At 55.6% G+C, this 18,763-nt stretch overlaps 2 protein-coding genes across 2 annotated transcripts in view; both read right to left on the bottom strand.

Annotated features, from left to right (window-relative positions):
* PPP3CC (protein phosphatase 3 catalytic subunit gamma) overlaps positions 1–7,157 on the bottom strand; it is a 36,393-nt gene extending 29,236 nt beyond the window's left edge. Inside the window, exon 1 of the mRNA XM_074164121.1 lies at positions 6,940–7,157. Coding sequence (XP_074020222.1) covers positions 6,940–6,991 — 52 coding nt within the window. The 5' untranslated portion in view covers positions 6,992–7,157. The remainder of the gene's footprint in view (positions 1–6,939) is intronic.
* Positions 7,158–10,441: 3,284 nt separating this feature from the next.
* On the bottom strand, positions 10,442–17,530 carry SLC39A14 (solute carrier family 39 member 14). The gene is made up of 8 exons (XM_074164190.1): positions 17,270–17,530; positions 16,991–17,177; positions 14,413–14,582; positions 13,748–13,870; positions 13,473–13,658; positions 12,997–13,204; positions 12,313–12,497; positions 10,442–11,570 (listed from the first exon to the last, which is right to left on the bottom strand). Exons 1-8 carry the CDS (start codon positions 17,528–17,530, stop codon positions 11,424–11,426), a joined length of 1,467 nt encoding a protein of 488 aa, XP_074020291.1. The 3' UTR covers positions 10,442–11,423.
* Positions 17,531–18,763: the final 1,233 nt, after the last annotated feature.

The raw sequence follows: 18,763 nt of genomic DNA, 5'->3' as shown, positions 1-18,763 counted from the left end.
CCTCTGAGCTTCTGTTTGGGGTCTTCCTATGGGAAACCTTTGAGATATGTATCTGAAACATCACTTCTGGGATAATATTCACACTGCTGTTCGAGAAGCCATTTTACCACATTCGCTAGACCTCAGTAACTGATAAAAGGGAATGTTTTCTATGGAACAGAAGGCTATGGAACTGAAGACTCTTACTGGGATCACTGTTGACACCTCTTCCCTCTGTTTTCCTGAACCACTTGTCTGACACAGGAGAGATCATAGATTTATCAAACAGTTTAGGTGGGAAGGGACCTTAAAGCCCATCCAGTGCCACCCCCTGCCCTGGGCAGGGACACCTCCCACCAGACCACGTTGCTCCAAGCCCCCTCCAACCTGGCCTTCAACCCCTCCAGGGATGGGGCAGCCACAGCTTCTCGGGGCAACCTGGGCCAGGCTCTCACCACCCTCACAGCAAAGAATTTCCTCCTCCTATCTAACCTGAATCTCCCCTCTTTGAGTTTAAAACCCTTCCCCCTTGTCCTAGGGCTCCCCTCCCTCATCCAGAGTCCCTCCCCAGCTTTCCTGGAGCCCCTTGAGGGACTGGAAGGGGCTCCAAGGTCTCCCCGGAGCCTTCTTTTCTCCAGGCTGAGCCCCCCCAACTCTCTCAGCCTGTCCTCCCAGCAGAGGGGCTCCAGCCCTCCCAGCATCTCCGTGGCCTCCTCTAGACTTGTTCCAACAGCTCTGTGTCCTTCTGCTGTTGGTGGCCCCAGAGCTGGACACAGTAGATCCTTGCACACTCTCACCAGATCCATCTCAAAGCAGGAAAAGTGCTTTAAATCGTGTCTTACGACCACCACCACTGCAAAGGTATTCACTGAAGCGGGGGAAGCACTCGGCAACCAGGAGATTGATGCAGGTTTCTGGAGAGCTAAACCCCACAGGCTCGCTCTGGCAGCAGATCCAGGCTCCCGGCTGGAGGAGGTGGTGTTACTCAACACGCTCACATCCACCGCTGCTCCTAATGCAAACACAGCCAGATCCTATTAAGGCTTTGGAGCTGGAGATGCTGCAGCGAGAGACAGCAGCGAGGTTTTCCTTTGGAGGCTGGAGGTCTGAAGCCCGAATGAAACCCTGACTTTCCTCCTCCCTCCCAGGTGTACTGAGATTTCCTCTTCCTACCCATTTTGAGGGCCCACCCTTCATCCTCCATCTCTGATCCATGCCATCCCAACCAGGGATGCTCTGGCTGCAGAGCTGCTCCCCATCCCTCCCTCTCCCTGCCCTGATGACTTTTCCCACTACACTTGACCTGGCTCCCAAATGCCATCGGCATATGCCTCCTGGGTGCCCCGAGCCTGGCAGACTGGCCTCCGATAGCTGTTTGGAGCCAAGTCTTGCATTATAGGATAATGCTGATGCCTTTACGTAGCCTGTTTCCTCGCTCCCGCTGCTTAACGATGTCTAATTCCATTAGCATCCAAGACATTAACGCGCTGTAGGTCTAGTAAAACACACCCACCATCCCAACGCAAGCGGCAGAGGATCCAACACGGAACACCTGGAAAACCAGCCAAGTCGGGAAGGATCCCAGACAAATATAGGTCTCCGAGGAGTATCTTTAGATTAGCAGGCGGCTCTGCCCCCATCGAGACCCCAGGATTTACCTAAATAGCTCCTTTCATCACAGCTCCCGGCGTTTTAGTGCTATTTTAAGCCAGCACCCTGCCCTACTTCCGAAGGAACAGCCTTCTCCTGCCCGTGCAACCCAAGGAGCACCAACACCATCACAGAGACAGGAGAAAAATCCCTCTCAAACTCCGTGCTTCCATTATTAAATGAAAAAAAAAAAAAAAACCCTATTTTGCCACTGTACCAGGCTTATGGGGGCTTCATTTGTTCTAATTGCAGCCTTGGAAGGGGGGAATGGGATTAACCTTTCCCAGGCTGAAAGAAGAACTATCATATTAAAGATGGGGGGCTCTGGAGGGACACGGCCTTCCCTCCTTCCCCGTCCCACCTCCAGCATCTGGTGTTATTCTCGGACGAAATAAATAAAAAGACAGCCCAATCTGCTTTCCCCGATGCCTTATCGCAGTTTTCTAAATAGGTTTTAGTAGCCAAGGCTAGGGCTGGGGTTCAGGTTTTGCCACCAGCGGTGCCATTTCTGTTAACTCACACGGCAGCAGAGCTTCTCTGCTCCAGGCTATAAAGAAACCGGGTTCCGGGAAGTTTCTTAGACTAAAAAAAAGGTATCGCCAGCTCTTTTGGGGGCAGATGAGGGCTACATGAAGCATATCAGAGCCAAAAAGCTTGCTTTACCCTAAAATGTTTGCAGAAGTGGCACTTGGCCACTTCTGATTCATTTTTCGGATTAAACGCCACGTAATCTGGCAAAATCAGCACCAATTCTGCAACCCCCCCAATCTCAGCGCAGGCAGAAATCTGCCCTTTTTCTTAGCACACCCCATTTACAAATAAGGAAGCATCTTTCCCGCAAAATACCCCGTTCCCAAGTATTTGGGAGAGATCCTACGGGGCCGACGCTTTAAGGGGTATCTACACTCCAGACCTTCTTGAGCTCTCTCCAGACAAGTTGCTGTTGGATGACACAACTTGCTTTTTCGAGATCCCACCGCCGCGTCTTGACTCAGCTGGTATTTGCACTTTTCCTCTGGCAGGCCCGAGGTCTGAGGCCACGCACCTTGGCCTTTAATCTCCATTTTTAGCCATTTTCGCAGCTCTTTTTTTGTTTTGTTTTGTTTTTTTTCCCCAAGCCTTCCTTATTAGCTACAAAACTCAACAAACTAAACCAACCAAAGCATCACAGAACATAAACACGAAACAAACAGCGACCTCGGTGATGGTGCTGTCTATTTTTTTCTTTTAACAACCACAATTTCCCTTGTATTTAAGATTTGTCTAAGCCTTCCCTTGCTTCGCGTGCCACCACAAAGCTACTTTGACTTATGCATGGGTGTGATCCGTTATAAAAAATTCTGCGCAGCTCCCAAGGGGAGAAAGCCCAACGCTCAACCATCCCACTGCATTTCGGGACCTGTAGTTTATGTTAAAAACAAGGTAAAAAAAAAAGAAATCGACACATTTTTCATAAAATGAAAGCGTCGACGAAGCAGCTTGGACACTGATGTATAAGAAAGCATCATGTCAGGGGTTGTACACCCCCCAATATATACTTTAAATCTTCCAATGAGGAAAAAAACCAAACTAGATACACGCCTGAAAAAGCCCAAGTGCTTACGAAAGGACAGCAAAGCACAAACTTGGTAAAAAAAAAAACCCCAACTTATTTTTTGGTGTTTTTTTTTTTTTTTTTTTTTTTTTAAGAGGACACGTTTAGCTACACGGTCTCAACACCGGTCCCAGCTTTACCACCATGAATATCAACTCAGTGGCTCCGTCTGCCCGTCTACAGAAAAAGAAGAAACCCAGTTTTTTTATTTCGTAAAACCCAGCCCGGGCACTATTGAAGCGTACAGGGGGGGGCACACGAGGAACTTCACCACCAAACACACAACGGCTGCCAAAAGGAGGGTACCAGCTCCTCGTTCACCAGCTGTGTAACAGTACAACGCTTTACTAACACACACACGGAGAAAAATAGCTCTACATTATTTGTCCTGGCTCAGCCAGGTGTATAAATACCGATATCGTGGGGGTTTTAAATAATTTTTCATGGATGGGACTGCAGAGACAGGGAGCTGGGTTGCCTTCTGTCGTTCAGCCACACTCACGTGTCTTTGGAAAGGATTTCTGCCTCCCCGAGGACGTCACACCTCGCAGGCGTGATGTGCTGGAGGTGGATGGAAGCGGGATCACTTCTGTGCCACGAAAAAGCTCGGCAGGTTTATTTTCTCAGGGCACAAAAAGGCACCCAACCTTCCTGAGCTGCAGCATCCAACCTACGTGCTCCAGGGGCATCGCAACAGCCCAAACCAGCCCAAAATCGCATCCGCCTGCCTGAAAAATGGTGTCTTTCACAGAACGTGGATCCATCGGTTAATTCGAGCCTAAATTGGGGCTAAAGTAGATAATCAGACCTCGCAAATCACTCCGATTTCCAGCATAACCACCCCGAGCGCTCTCCTGGGAGCACCCAGTTTGAACATTAACGATCCCGGTTACCACCAGTTTGCCGCTAGAATTGGGCCACTAAAAAGCAATTCCCGCCATACCCCAAAATGAAGAGTTTTTAATAACGAACACGAAGGTACCCGCGTACAAGTTTAAGCACAAAACACAGGGAAATGGAAACACTACATTTCTCCTGACTAAACATAATTATAGTTACCACTTCTGCAGGGCTCTAGAGATGTAAATATATAGGTTAAACATAGTTAAAATTCTACATCCTACTTAATTGTAGGCATTTCCAATTGAATGAAATTAGCTTTTATCTCCAGGTTTTAAATTATTAATAACCGCGAACAATGTCACCACCTTTAAACAATAATCACAGCCAGGGAAAAAAGCTATTCCTCCCCAGATTTCTAGAGGCGCTGGAATCGGTGTCTCGAGGGGAAATCAAACGTTTTTCCTCCACAAATTCCTGCGGCTCCCGGAGCATCGACGCAGGGAGCGAGGAGACTCCAGCCAACGCCACCAGCCCTCACCCCACCACAGCTAGGGATTAATTACCAAAAAAATTAGCAGGGGGATTGTGGATGTGGCAGGGTTGTAAAGCCCTCCGCCTCCAATCGTGAGGATTCCTGATGGGATTTCCCGGGAATGTGGAAGCCGGAGCAGCGGGGACTCAGCTGAATCATAATGGCTGCATTGACATTACCTTCCCCGAACAAGGCCAAACCTAAACGCCGGCAGCTGCCCGGGATTTAGCAGGAGATTTACGGTTCTCACCGCTGCCTGAGAGACCTACAAAATCCCCCCCGGACTCTGGGGAAAGACCCCGGCTCCCCCAAATCCAGCTTGATTTGATAGGGGTGTGGGGGACACACACACACACACACGCAGGTGACGAGACCCCCAAAAAATAATAAACCACCCATGGGGCAGAGCTAACCAAGCCCCCAAGGACCTCAAAGTCCGGGCTGCCACCCTCGGCCACTTTCCCTTCGTTTAAGGCCACGGTTATTAACATCTAAACATGTGATCGGCCACATGACAAGCTAAAAAAATCACTTGGACCCGGCCGGAGGAGAAGGTAGAGATGGCAGCGTGCATCTCCCTGGTGCCGACACCTCCAGAGCCCTAAATCCTAATTATTCCTGGGAAAACCCTCCTTTTTTATCAGCCAGGATATCAGGAGGGGGGTTCTATAACTGGGACAACTGGGTGGCCGAGGGCAAGTTGAAGCCCGAAGGCGGGCAGGGGATGGCCCCCGGTGAGTGGGGATGGGAATGACACCGGATCAATTAGGGCAGGGAAATAAATGTCCAGCATCCCAGACTCCCCCTAATCCCGGAGTTTCTCCGTTAACGGGTTTCTCTCCTCGTTAACCGCTTCGGTGTCTTCTGCTCTTTCAAAAATAGTACTTACTATAACGGGGGTTGAAGAGGGGGCCAGCTGGCACCCACCCGGGGGCATCCAAAGAGCCAACTGGGTTTTGGGGGAGGAAGAAGGTGCCGGAGTGAGGAGCAGGGGGGGCTCTCCCCCCCCAAAATGCTCTAGGGGAGATGTAAAGGAAGACCAGTGTGTGTGTGTGTGCATGTGTCCCCAAAGCAGGGTCTCGGTGTGGGTGGGAAGGAGCACGATGCCCACCTGGGCTGGCACCCTGCCCTCCTCCTCCTCTGGGCACTGGGCTCTCCCCAGGATGGGGATCCCCCCCCCCGCCTCAAGCAAGGCAGGGATGCCCCCCCCAACACCCCTTGCTGTGTCTACAGCCCCGTGGGGCTGGGGGTCCCCCAACCCATCACTCCCCCATCCTTGCATTGCACCAGGGAGAGGACCTGCACCAGAAAAAAAGGGGGGGGGCACAACTGCTCATCTCCTTAGACCAGGCGTTCCCCCCCACCCCAGGTCAAAAATGACACCCGCCAGAGCAGGTTCCCCCCCCCCCACAGGCTCCCCTCAGAATAGAGATGTCACCCCCAAAGACCAAAGCCGCCCCCCCAGGCTCCTCCACAGAGGCTGCTGCCAGACAAGGGTTGCCCCCCCCAGCCCCCCCAGGCCTGTGTCCCCCCCTCAGGGCTCTCCCTTAGGAGGGGTGCCGCACCAGCCGTTCCAGGCACCCCATCCCCCCCAAAAAAGGCTCCCCCATCTCGGGGATGCCCCTCCCCAACGGTGTCCCCCCCCCCCCCCCAGGGATGTCCCCCACAAAATCAGCCTCCCCCCTCACCAGGGGCTTTCCCAGCTCGGGCACGCCTCCCCCACCAAAAGGTCCGTGTGCCCCCCGGACTCCCCCAGCCGGGGGATAATGCTCCAAACCCCTCTCCCTAACGCCCCCCCCCCCCCATTGGGGATGCCCCCCACAAACTGCCCTCCCTAACGGTCCCCCCCCCCCCCCCGCAGGGCTCCCCAACCTCGGGGATGATCCCCCCCAAACCGCCCTCCCTAACGGTGTCGTGTATCCCCCCCCCCCCCCCCGGGGCTCTCCCAGCCGGGGGATGCCCCCCCCTCAACGATCCCCCCGTCCTTTCCCCGTAGGGTTCCCTCAGTCGGGGGATGCCCCCCCCTCGCCCCCCGCAACGGTCGTTCCCCCCGCAGGGCTCTCCCAACCGGGGGATGCCCCCCACACACAACGGTCCCCCTCCTCTCCAAGGGCTTCCCCAGCCCGGGGACGCCCCCCCTCCAAACCAGCCCCCCCCACCCTAGGGGTTCCCCCCCCTCCCCAGCGTTTTCTCCCCCCTCCAGGGCTGCCCCCCCAAACCAGTCGTGTGTCCCCCCCCTCTCTCCTTAAGGGTTACCCCCCACCCCAAGGGTGTCCCCCCCCTGCCCCTACGCGCCCCCCCGGGCAGACAGGGGGCGCCCTCGCCGCCCCCGGCCCCTCACCCTTGACGATGCGCTCGGTGGTCGGCAGCTTGTTGTGGCCGCGCCCGGACATGGTGGTTGGCGGTGCCGGCGGGGGCCTCTCCCGGCCTTTTTACACACACACACACACACCCACCCACCCCCCCTCCTCCAAAAGGAGGGGGCCGCGGGGTGCTCCCGGCGGCTGAGCGGGCCCCGGCGGCGGTGCTGGGGACCCGCTGGTCGCCCCGGTGGCGATCGGCTCCCCGCTGCCCCCCCCCGCGGCCGCCGCCGCCGCCACACCGCCCTCCTTCCCTCAGCCCCCCCCCCCCCGTTCCGCGATCTGCGCAGGCGCCGCTGCGCGCCCGCCCCGCCCCTCCGCGCCTGCGCCCGGCGTCACGTGTGTGTGTGTGTGTGGGGGGGTGTCCTCAGCCCCTTCCTGCCGCCATCTTGGAAGGGAAGGGGGTGTTGCTAGGCGACGGGAGGGGGGGGGGCAGCAAGATGGCGGGAGGCCTGTGAGGAAAGGGGCTGGGACGCCCCTTCCCACCCCTCTGCTCTGGGCCAGAGGAGAAGTGGGGGGGGGAAGCGTAGCAAGTGAAAATAAAGCTCCACACCACCCTCTTGGCAGGGCAGATTGAGAAATGAGGCACCGGGCACGCAGCGCTCACCCAGCCCAGCAGCTTGGGGGACGCGGGGAGGCGAAGAGAAGCATCGACACTCCCACCGCAAATAACAAGAAGGGCTTGAGTTTGAGGGCTGAGGGTGAGCCCAGCCAGCGCGGCTCGCTGGGTTTAATTTGTCTGCTGGGGTGGGTAACTGAGGCTGCAGGCATTCATCAAAACTGGAGGATTTTGCAGAAAAAAAACACTTGAAGCCTTGAGGTATAGGCCGGGAGGACTGCTGCCTGACAGCCCCTCTGGAAGCCCTGAGGAGGAGAGAGAGCAAGTCAGCATGCGTGCTGCGACCTCTCTTCCTTAGAATAGCATGTATTTTTAAAAACCACCACAGAATTTCAAGCTTTGTTTTCTTTAGCTGCAGCAGGGTTTCTAAAAATTGTGCTTGCCGCTCGGTGCTGGCAGCTTGAGGGTAACGGTATATAAAAAGACAAAAAAAAAAGTGAAGTAGAAAAGCAAAGTATGCTGCTTTTTTGGTTTATTTGGTTTTTTTTTTTTCCCTTCCCCTAATGCAGGGTGGAGAAACAAGGACAGAAATAACACTGCTCCCAGTCAGGCTCCCTCGTGTGAGCTGGAGAGGAATAAAACATCCCGCCGACCTGCTCTGAAACCTCAGCCTCACGTCAATTCTTGGAAATACATTTAAAAAAAAAAAAAAATTTACAAAATGAAATTAAAAAGGGCTTTTCAACTCTAAAGGCGATTCCTGGAGCGCCGTGCCACGCCGGCAGGCGGTAAGGGGAGGGGGGGGGGGGGGGGAGAATATGTCAGTGCCATCTTCCGTCGGCCGCGCCGCACTGCACAGCCCTGGAAATTGGGGCTGGAAAAGCGGGATTGCATCACCCAGCCCTTCCAGCCTGGCTCAAACCCTTCCCCTTGGAAAAAAATAAATCCTTGGAACCAGCAGAGATTCCCACCCCAGCCAGGGGGAGGTTTCCGTCACTAGAGCACGCTTGCAACCCTCCGTCATTACAGAATATATTTTATTTATGGAATTTTACAAATAACTTTACAATTCACGTGACATAAGTTATGTTCTTTGTTTCAACGCGTATCTCATACAACACCTGAGTTATTGAAATACTGAGATGGAACTTGAGCTTCGACCTGGACATGGGAAGGGAAACACGGATGAAAAAAAAAAACCCACCCAAATAAAAATCCAAAACCAACCTCGATTTGGGTCATTTTTCCCTCCTCATCCTCCCACCTGCCCCATCCCTTCCCTGACGGCGGGTACCAGCCCGAGCCAGGGACGGTCCCTCTCTGTGAGGAGCCTTGTTTTTCCGAGGGGTTTCACCCCAAATCAGAGATTTGCAGATTTCTCAGCATTTGAGTCAGTTGATAAGAAACAGGATTAAAGTCGAAACGAGAAGACGACAGACTCAGGATCCCCGAGGGACCCGGGTTGGCTCCGAGGAAGCCAAGCATCATCCTTGCCACCTTTCCAGCCCTTGGGGACCTCCCAGGCACAGTCTGCAACCGCCTCCTTGTCCCCAGGGGACGGACAAGAAGATTTCCCCCCCCCCTTCACCGCCAGCACAATGGCTTTTCCATCTGTGCAGGGCTCCTGCCAGCCAGGACTCAGCCCTGGCAGTGCCGTGGCTGCCCTCTGCCCCGTGGAAAGGTGCCAGCGATACGGTGTTTTCCAAATACTTCCTTGAGAGAGGAAAAAAAAAAAAAAAAAAAAAAAAAGAGAGGGCACATACACCATTCAAAGGACTCAGTTTTTCCACATCAAATGGGTCAGCTCTCCAGCTCTCTGGAGCAGGGAAAGAGAGTTTCCAATACCACTTTCCTCCCGACTACTGAAAAACAGCAGCAACCCAAAGGATGGGGAACCACCACGAGGTGCCCAAGCTGGGATAGACCACGCTGCTTGGAAGTGGCTGCGTCCCACGGACCAGCCGAAGTGGGAAGAGTGACTTACGATGACCGTCCACACGGCCAAGAGACGCTGCATGGGATAAAGCAGAGCCCTTCTCTCCTTGAAGGCATCACCCAAGGACCGAGTGGAACCTCTGGGTTGAAGGATGCTCCCCAAAAAGGCTCCCTGCTCCTCGACACGCTGATATTTTAACCTTCTGGGTGCAGAACAAAGCCAACAGCCTCCTGGGTGCCAAGGGGACAAAGTCAAAGCCACCAAGAGCAGAGGTGCCGATCCACAAGGATACTGGGCAGTGCCACATCTCAACAGATGGCAGAGACCTACAGACTTGGGGACAACTGAGAGGAACGTCATCCAGCTGGTTCCTAAGGCAAATGAGGAACTACAATGAGGTGCTGGCAGCCAGCGATCAATCCAGGGATGGCGCTGAGCCTGCCAAGGTCTGTCTGAGGTCTCCTGTCTCTCTTGGATGGGCAGGAAAAAGACGCCGGCGCATCGTCCAACGGGGGTGGAAAGGAAGGTGTGGAAGCCCCAGCTCCAGCCCCCAAGGTGGCAGGATGGCTGTCACCCTGTCACACGCACCCGTGGCCACCCGCACAGGCAGAGGAGGACGCTCCATGACAAGCCACCCCCGGCACGTCCACCAAAGCACTTCTCAAAGCACCTTCACCCCCATCTGGCGCCATACCCACGAGGGTAAGTCGCCTAAAATCAGCGTGGCCACAAACTCACTGCTACCAGGGGCGGGATAAGGTTTGGGCGTGGACGAGGGGGGACAACAGGGGAACCTCAAGTGACACAGGTGGGGTGGGCAACATTATCAATATGATAATTAGTCAATTCACCTAGTGAATCTGGGGAAAGCCAGCCCAGAAGCAGAGCTGTGAAGTGCCTCATCACACCCTTTCTCTGGCTACTCCCTAAGGCTGGGAACACACAACCTAAAGAGGTTCACAGTCTATTTTTTTTTTTTTTTTTTTTTGTAAAAATAGCCCCCCACCCCACCCTGAACCTCAGCAACTCAGCAGCATCAGCGTTTAAAAACTGGTGTCCGTCCCCAGGTGTCGACGTGAGCTTGGTCACAGTGTAAGGACTGATTCCCGGGCTGGGGAGCCTGTGGCCAGGCAGGGACTCGCCATCCTGCCTCTGTCCTTGGGCCCTTCTCACCAACATCGCCCCACAGCTGCCCTCACGGAAGGAAAAGGGGTTCCCCCCCTCTCCCCATACAGCAGCAGGGACCTAAGGGAGGTGAGGGCATCCTCACGCGTCAGTCCGACCCACACGAGGTGCGGTTTGGTGTCCTCTGCTCCAAGCGCTGACGCCCAGAATGTGCTTTAAAATAAAAAATCAAATTCTCTTCACCCTGCACTTCCCAGGGCGTCGTCTGGGCTGCCAAGGCAGAAAGGGAGCAAAACCAGTGGTGGCTCCGGAGAAACACTTCTGAAGACAGCAAGGATGATGCTCGAATCACAAGCTGTGGCTCCTTGAGCCTCCTCTTCCTCAGCAGCCCAAGGGTAACTCTCCAAGAAGGGTCTGTCCCAGTCTGTCCCCGTCACACACCTCCTGAAAAGGGGTCAGGAGAGCATCACGTCCCATTAGAAGGGAGGGGAGGCAACACAGCGAGAGGAGCTCCCATCTCCCAACTCCATCCTTCCCGGGAGACACGAGGAGAGAAGGGATATGACACTGGGAAAAGATCCTCCGGTCAGTTCGGTCCTACCGCAACAGGGGATGAAGCTCCCCCTCAGCCTTCAACCAAAAGAAAATGAAGTCTGTGGAATAGCTTTAAAAGCAAATGCCTCTTCTTCTGTAGTGTGAAGTCAGTGCCCGCACAAGGTACCATCGTTTGCTTGCAGCAGGAAAAGGAAATTAAAAAAAAAAAATAAAAAAAAATACCCCTTCCCCCCCCAAAATAACCCCAAACCCCTGGAAAAACTGGACCAGGGCTGTGAGTCGGGCTGATCCTACCCGATCTGGATCTGGCCAGAGTACATGGTGAGCAGCACCATGATGGTGAAGCCCGTCAGCAGCCCCGCGTTCTGGATGGCGAAGGTGATGAGGGCGCTGCCGTTCTGCTCATCCTCCCGGCTCACCTCATTCATTTCGGGGAACTGCGAGGGAAGAGAGAGTGATGGCGGGGCTCAGTGACTGGAGCGGCTCCGTCCTTCCCAGCCCTGCTCACTGCTTCCCACCCCACATCATCACAGAATCATGGAATGGTTTGGGTTGGAAGGAACCTTAAAGTCCATCCTGTCCCACTCCCTGCCCTGGGCAGGGACACCTCCCACCAGACCACGTTGCTCCAAGCCCCCTCCAACCTGGCCTTGAACCCCTCCAGGGATGGGGCAGCCACAGCTTCTCTGGGCAACCTGGGCCAGGCTCTCACCACCCTCACAGCAAAGAACTTCTGCCCCACATCTCAGCTCCAGCTCCCCTCTTTCACTGTCAAACCCTTCCCCCTCCTCCTAGGGCTCCCCTCCCTCATCAAGAGTCCCTCCCCAGTTTTTCTGGAGCCCCTTGAGGGACTGGAAGGGGCTCCAAGGTCTCCCTGGAGCCTTCTCTTCTCCAGGCTGAACCCCCCCAACTCTCTCAGCCTGCAAGCCCATCACAGCAAGTATTTGCCACCCATCCCGCGGCTCTCAGCCGGGGTCACCGCACCACCAGCGCAGGCAAAGCAAAGCAAAGACAAACACTGGCGACCACAGACAGCATCTTTGTTGGTCAGGGGGACAGAGCAAATACCCCCCTGTGCTCTCCGTGCCTGACTTGCCCCCAGGCTCTTCCTCCAGGCCAAAAACCCCTGGCAAGGTCCTGACTATGCACCCCGGTAGCTCCCCCAGGCTCAGCATTTACCATGTCCGCCAGCGCGATGTAGAGAAACATCCCTCCAGCCAGAGCAAAGATCCAGTTGGCAGAGAAGTGGCTACCGGCCACAATCCCGAAAGCCAAGCCCACGTAGCAGCAGCAGGCGGAGATGAAGTTGAAGAAGAGCGCTTGGCGGATGGTCATCCCGGCGTTCAGCAGGATGACAAAGTCCCCTGCGGGAGAAGAGGACAGGGACGATGAGGAGGGAGGAGGCTGAAGAATCAGCACAGCCCCGAGGTCCATCGCCTGCTTTTGCCCGAGGTCAAGCGTGGGCTCCCCGTGGCCACTGGCGCCAAGCACTAGCCACACCAGCTACCTCCCTGCCAGCTCCTGGCCCTGCCTGTGCATAAATTCAGACATTTAAAGCCAAACCGCTGCCCGCCTCCCCCCTCCCAAACCAAGGAGGTGTTGGGTTGGTTTTTGTTTTTCTTCAGATGTCTCCATCTAAATTTAAATCTCAGACATCATATTACCTCGTTATTTTTAGAGCGGCGATTACTCAGTGTAGTTTACAGCCTCGCCTTTCCCTTTCCATCATTACTCTGTTTATTCCAGAAAATTGCCTTTTTCTCTCGAGAAATAACGAGCGGGACCAGGGAAGCGGCACGTTTAGCCTTAAAGGGGGGCAGATCCCAGAGCCTTTGTGGCATCTTTTTCCGAGGACTGACGTACCCAGCTCGTGTGGGAACTCCTCGCAGAGGATGGCCACCGAGGTGCTGATCCCTTGGAAGACGGAGACGGTGAAGGAGGCCCCGATGGCCAAGCCGTCGATGAAGTTGTGGAGGCCGTCGCTCAGGGTGATCATCCACGCCAGGGTGCCGATGTCCGAGTACCGCACCTCCTTCAGCCAGTAACACGCGCTCTGCGAGGCCTGTAGATCCTGCCACGGCACCCCAAAAGCAGAGGCTCAGCACCCAGATGGTCTTGGAGGGGGGGGGGGGGGGGTCACCCCTCCTTCCACCGCCCAGGAGAACCCACTCCAACACGCAAAAAACCCACACGAGGCTCAACCTGAGCCATTTGCTTTCCATCACCCGTGGAGGATTTTATCAGGGAGGTGCAATGGGCTTCAAAACCGCCCTTTTTTATTAACAGACTGTTTTTTTTAGCACATACGCCCCCGTAACCCCATGGGGGGAGGCACTAACCTGGACGGAAAGGGATCCCACCACAACCTTCTCATCCCCGGAGGGGGTCTTGCACTCCAGCTCGCTGGTTATGTGGGGGATCATGTGGTCCAGGTCCCCGTTCTGCAGCTTCTCGGTCACCCCGTCCTCCTGGTCCTTCTTGGATGGCAGAGCCTCAGGGCCGTAGTGGCTGTGCCCGTGGTGATGCTGTGGGACAGGGTGGGGGCATTCACAGGTGTCACCCACCCCGGCCATTTCTGCTGTTTGCCACCCGATCAGCCCCTGCTCGGCCTCACCTGGTCCTTCTGCTTCAGGAGCATCTTCAAGACCTTCTCCGTGAAGAAGAAGAGGTAGAAGCCCCCGAACACCACAGCGGACTTGGAAACGTAATAATCTTCTTGTGGGTTGAATCCAAACGCCTGCAGGCAAAAGGGAGGACAAGTGACGGGACTGAGCACTGCCTTCTGAAGTCCTTCGTCTGCCTTCGCCCTGGCACCTCTGGGGTGACGCTGCCGCTTTCTGACCTCTCTCTACGCAGCAGCTGCTTCTGGGGCAGGCTCAGAAAATGCCTTTGAGCACCTTTAATCTCCCTCTCACCCCCAGCCCAGCCAGCTCTGCCCCAGGGCATCGGATCCACCACCCCACACCGGGGCAGGGATGCTAAAAGCAGGCTTAGAAAACCTCTCTCAGCGGAAAGGTGACCTTCCTGCGGGGCTGGAAAGGACAATAAAATAACATTTCTCTGCTTGAAGCACATCAGAGCTCTCCCTGGAGCCATTCCCTTCCAAAGAGGGGTGAAACGCCAGCTCCGTCCATGATCCCGAGGGCTTCCAGCCTCCATACTTCTCTCTCAGCTCCCCTCCGACGCCGCCTTCCCCTTCTCCAGGCCAGTGAGCGCCCAGAGAGAAAAACAGCCCCCGAGAGAGAGAGAAAAGGACAGACCCCATGGTCCTCACCCTACCTCGGGAATGAGCTGGAAGAGGGCGTTGGAGTAGAGAGTTCCAATCGCCAGAGCTATGAAGTAGAGGAGCAGCCGCTTGTAAAAGGTCTTCTTCATGAAGGGCACCACGCTGGCTCCCACCAGCGAGCAGAGGGAGATGACGGTGACGCAGAGGAAACCGTAACCCCAGACTGCGGCGTGCGCCCCCAAAACCCACCCCGGGGTGGTGGTGGGGGGAATGGGACGAGGGGAGGTTGTTGGAGGGAAAGGAGATCAACGTGGGGAAGGGGAGGGAAGGAATCCACGCCAAGAGGAGGGAGGGGGAGAGAGAGAGAGAGAGGGAGGGGAGAGAAGAGGACATTAATTAGTGATTGCTTGTTCATCTGGCATTGGTTCGAGAGGGATGAACCTGGTGCTGAGAGGCTCTGGGAACAGCAATTTGGGAGGGGTCGGAGGGACACCCCAACATGGAGCTTACCCCAAACAACTGAAAGAAGAGCCCTCCTTTGGAGCAAAGAGCAATTTTAGCTCTTTTTAGCTCTCTTTTCTCTCTTTTTAGACAGAGCTGAGTTTTGGCAGTGAGGCCATTTCGGAACCAGCACCCCAGCTCCGCTCCGTGAGGCCCCGCAGGACATCAGGCAGCCGTTCCAGTGCCACAGAGCACCAAGGACCCCCCCGAGCATCTCGTACGCTCCATCCTCACCCCACAGCCCAGAGAGATGCAGCCGCATCCCCACAAACCACGCTGGGATGCTCCGGCCGACGGCAAGGATGGAGCATACGTAAGGCATTTCGGTTCCTGGCAGATCAGGAAGTAGAGGTGCTTGGTTTTTATGTTCAGCAATTAAAAAAAAAAAATAAAATAAAATAAAATCACAGTTCTGGAGTTGAAAAACAGCCTTGAAAAAACATCCTACCACCAACACGTATGAGGCATTGGCTGCCCAAGAAGGAGCAGGCAATGCCAAGGGGTAAATCCCAGCGGCAGCAAAGGGTGCTCTGCTCAGAGGGAAGGTCGCACCTTAAATGCAGAGTTTTAAGGCTGGACGTGCAGGAGCTCGGATCCAGCTCGTCTCCCCGCCAGGAGATGGGGAAGGGCTCTGAGAAGCAGAGTTTGTCGGGACACAGAAGCGTGTTTCAGAGGTGTCCAATCTGAGAGCGCATGGCTGTACTTATTCAACTCCAGAAGTGTGCAATTACAACACAATTAATTTGCGATGTATCCGTCGGGCCCATCAGAGCACCAGGAAACCTCACGTAAGCATAAATCCTTGTGAGAACATTGGTCTTGTAAACCAGAGGAGGGGGGAAAAAAAAAAAAGGCAATTAAAACATCTGTAAAAGCTGACTGAACGGGGAGGAAGCTGGTGCTTCTCCGGGCTGTTCTCTGTGTTTTTACACTGATATTTTCTCCGCCTCGCAGGCTTTTCCATCCGGCTCATGCCATGAGCACTGCCACATCTCAGCGGCATCAGAGCCAGGCAGCGCATCCCTCCGAGGGAGAAAATCCCTTCCGAAGCAGAGACAGCCCATGGAGCAGGAGCAAACAGCTTCTCCCAGTGCCTTCCCGCACCTCAGACCTGGCCAGCAGCCTCGCAAGGACCATCGGGGCTGGAGGACATGACCTCCCCGCGCTGCCTGCACGCTCCAGAGGGTTTCCTGGTGCTCGGAGGGGGGTGAGAAAAGCCCTGCGGAGCCCCTGAGACAAGCCCTCAGCCTCGGGTGACGGAGGGATCGGTTCGATTCGGCAGAGGTTGGAGGCAGAAGAGGACGCCCGGAGAGCTGCCCTCGGAGACGGGAAGAGAGGCAGGGACTTTTCTACCGCACCTCTGGGATGAGCTGGAAGAGCGCGTTAGAGAGCAGCGTGCCGATGGAGAGCGCGATGAAAAACGTGAGGACCCGGCTGAAAAAGGCTTTCTCGGTACACGGTACGATGAAGACTCCGAGCAGGGAGGCCACGTTAATCATTGACACACTGAGAAAACCAAAGCCCCACACTGCGGAACGAGAAGAAACGAGGGCCAGACATTACCGAGGCTCTCGGTGCGGGGAGATGGGGAGGACTCCCAAACCCCGGGTCCGGGCAGGCGGAAAAGGCTGGCTCAGGGTCTCTACACCCCAACGCTGGGGCTGGAGCGTCTCTCCCTTTGCTCTGGACGCTTCAACTGTGACAATGACCATCATTTTTCTTGCAGGGCAGGTGGAAAAGAAGCCAATGGGTTACTTGGAAGAGGTTTTCCCAAGCCAACCCCGGCCTTGCAGCGTGGGAAAAGCCATTGCTGCGCTCAGGGCAGCCGATCCAAGACCTTGGGCATCGTCAGGGCCCGGATGCCTGGAATTTTATTTGCCTGGAGGTCAGTGGAGCCATCCCTTCCCACCCATGGGGACTCACAGCAAGGTCCCCATCATTCAGCTATCCCTCTGACCTGCAAGATCGGGGCAAAACCACGCTGCGAGCCCAAACCACACCGAGAAAAACCCATCAGGCCTGCCTCCTCTCCTCTCTGCAACTGTTCTGCAGGTCCTGGGGTGTCTCAGGTCCCCCCAAACTCCATGCCCAGGGCTGGGCAGTGCTCATGCTCCCCAGTTCCTTGCTTACCTTCGGCCGAACTGGGTCTGCTCTCCTCCGTCTGCTCATTTTCCTCATTTTCCAGGTTCTCGGAGGCGCACGCCCCGGACTCCAGCTGCTGCAGGATGGTGGGGCAAAACTCCTTGAACTCGCTGTGCCCCACGGCGGATCCCTCACTCAGGTTGTGGATGGCAAAAAGCTCGACGGAGCTGAAGCACTGGGGAAGGGAAAAGACAGACACGTGCCTTGAGACCCACCCCCTGCAGCTCTGCAAAGAGGATTTGGGGGTCCCCAGAGCCCCTGCCTTACTCGGGAGAGGTTCACCCGCTGTTGCGACCCCTGGGAGATGTTGGCGTGTCCCACTCCCACGTCCAGGCGGTTCAGCAGGGCCTTGAGCTGCTTCAGGCTGAGGGTTTCACTCTCGCCGTACCGCTGGAGGAGATCCTGAAGGAAGGAGGCCGCGGAGAGCCCCGGTGCTGTGGGATTCCTGCCTGCCCAGACCCGCGGGCAGGGGAGAAGGCAGAGCAGCAGGAGCAGGCAGCAGCCCCGGGGGCCTGTGCTGGGGTTCATAGTGTCTCAGGGATGCTGGAAAAGAAGCCACACATTGCCATCAGCTTTAGAATCCCCGGCGGCTCCGACCACCGCTCTTCCACCCCACAGCTCCATCAGGAGATGGCAGATATCTTCAGGGAGCCCCAGTCATAGAATCATAGGATCATCTAGGCTGGAAAAGACCCTTGGGATCATCGAGTCCAACCATCTACCCTACTCTACAAAGTTCTTCCCTACACCATATCCCCCAACACCACATCTAAGCGACTCTTAAACTCATCCAAGGATGGTGACTCAACCACCTCCCTGGGCAGCCTGTTCCAGTGTCTGATCACTCTTACTGGGAAGAATTTTTTCCTGATGTCCGGTCTAAACCTACCCTGTTGCAGCTTGAATCCATTCCCTCTTGTTCTATCGCTATTTGCTTGTGAGAAAAGACCAGCACCAACCTCTCTACAGTGTCCTTTCAAGCAGTTATAGAGAGCGATGAGGTTACCCCTCAGTCTCCTCTTCCTTAAACTAAAGTCCCAGCTCCCTCAATCGTTCTTCGTACGATTTATTCTCCAGGCCCTTCACCAGCTTCGTTGCCCTCCTCTGCACCCGCTCCAGCACCTCCATATCTCTCTTGGATTGAGGTGCCCAAAACTGGACACAATACTCCAGGTGTGGCCCCACCAGTGCTGAGTACAGTCCTGGGGGGACACAGCTTTGTGCAGTGCTGAGAGCACCCAGATCACAACATCTTTTCAACGAGCAAAACCAAGACCAGCCGCTTCTTCTCCACCCTGAGCCACCCCCCCCCAAGACCCCCAAGGACCCGACTCACCTCAGCCCTGTGCCGAGGGGTGGGGGGGCTGCCGGGACACGACTCCCGGAGGCTCTCCAGCTCCGCAAGCGCCTGGGAATCCCTGGGGAAGAGCAGCCAGAGGTCGAAAAACAGGCAGGAGGATGCAAGGGCTGCAATGAGGATCCTGCTCCTCCACCAGCGGCGCAGCCAGCAAACCCCAGCGCGGTTAATCCCAACGCCGGCTGCCGGATTCGGCTCTCCGGAGGGTAAGGAAGCCACGCACCGGCCCTCCCTGCCACGTAGGGTACCCCTTGTGCCACCAGGGCTGGGACACGCACCCCTTGGGGACAGCTGCCAACCCACACCAGCGTTGGGAAAACACGGGAGCCCAGAGGCCAGAGGTGGCCTTTTCATTAGGTTATATTTTAACCATGGTAATAACAATAACAGCCAGCAACTGTAGA

The sequence above is a fragment of the Numenius arquata genome, chromosome 26 (assembly GCF_964106895.1).
Source record: "Numenius arquata chromosome 26, bNumArq3.hap1.1, whole genome shotgun sequence".
NCBI lineage: Eukaryota > Metazoa > Chordata > Aves > Charadriiformes > Scolopacidae > Numenius > Numenius arquata.
This window is presented reverse-complemented; position numbering and strand designations above follow the sequence as displayed.

What these genes read in the sequence shown, in the direction of transcription:
- SLC39A14 (XM_074164190.1), bottom strand. Translation starts at nt 17,530, where the DNA reads ATGAACCCCAGCACAGGCCCCCGGGGCTGCTGCCTGCTCCTGCTGCTC. An exon ending in TCTTCCAGCTCATTCCCGAG is followed by an intron (nt 13,871 to 14,412) that starts GTAGGGTGAGGA and finishes TTTTGCCTGCAG; the next exon opens with GCGTTTGGATTCAACCCACA. An exon ending in TGGGATCCCTTTCCGTCCAG is followed by an intron (nt 13,205 to 13,472) that starts GTTAGTGCCTCC and finishes GTGCCGTGGCAG; the next exon opens with GATCTACAGGCCTCGCAGAG.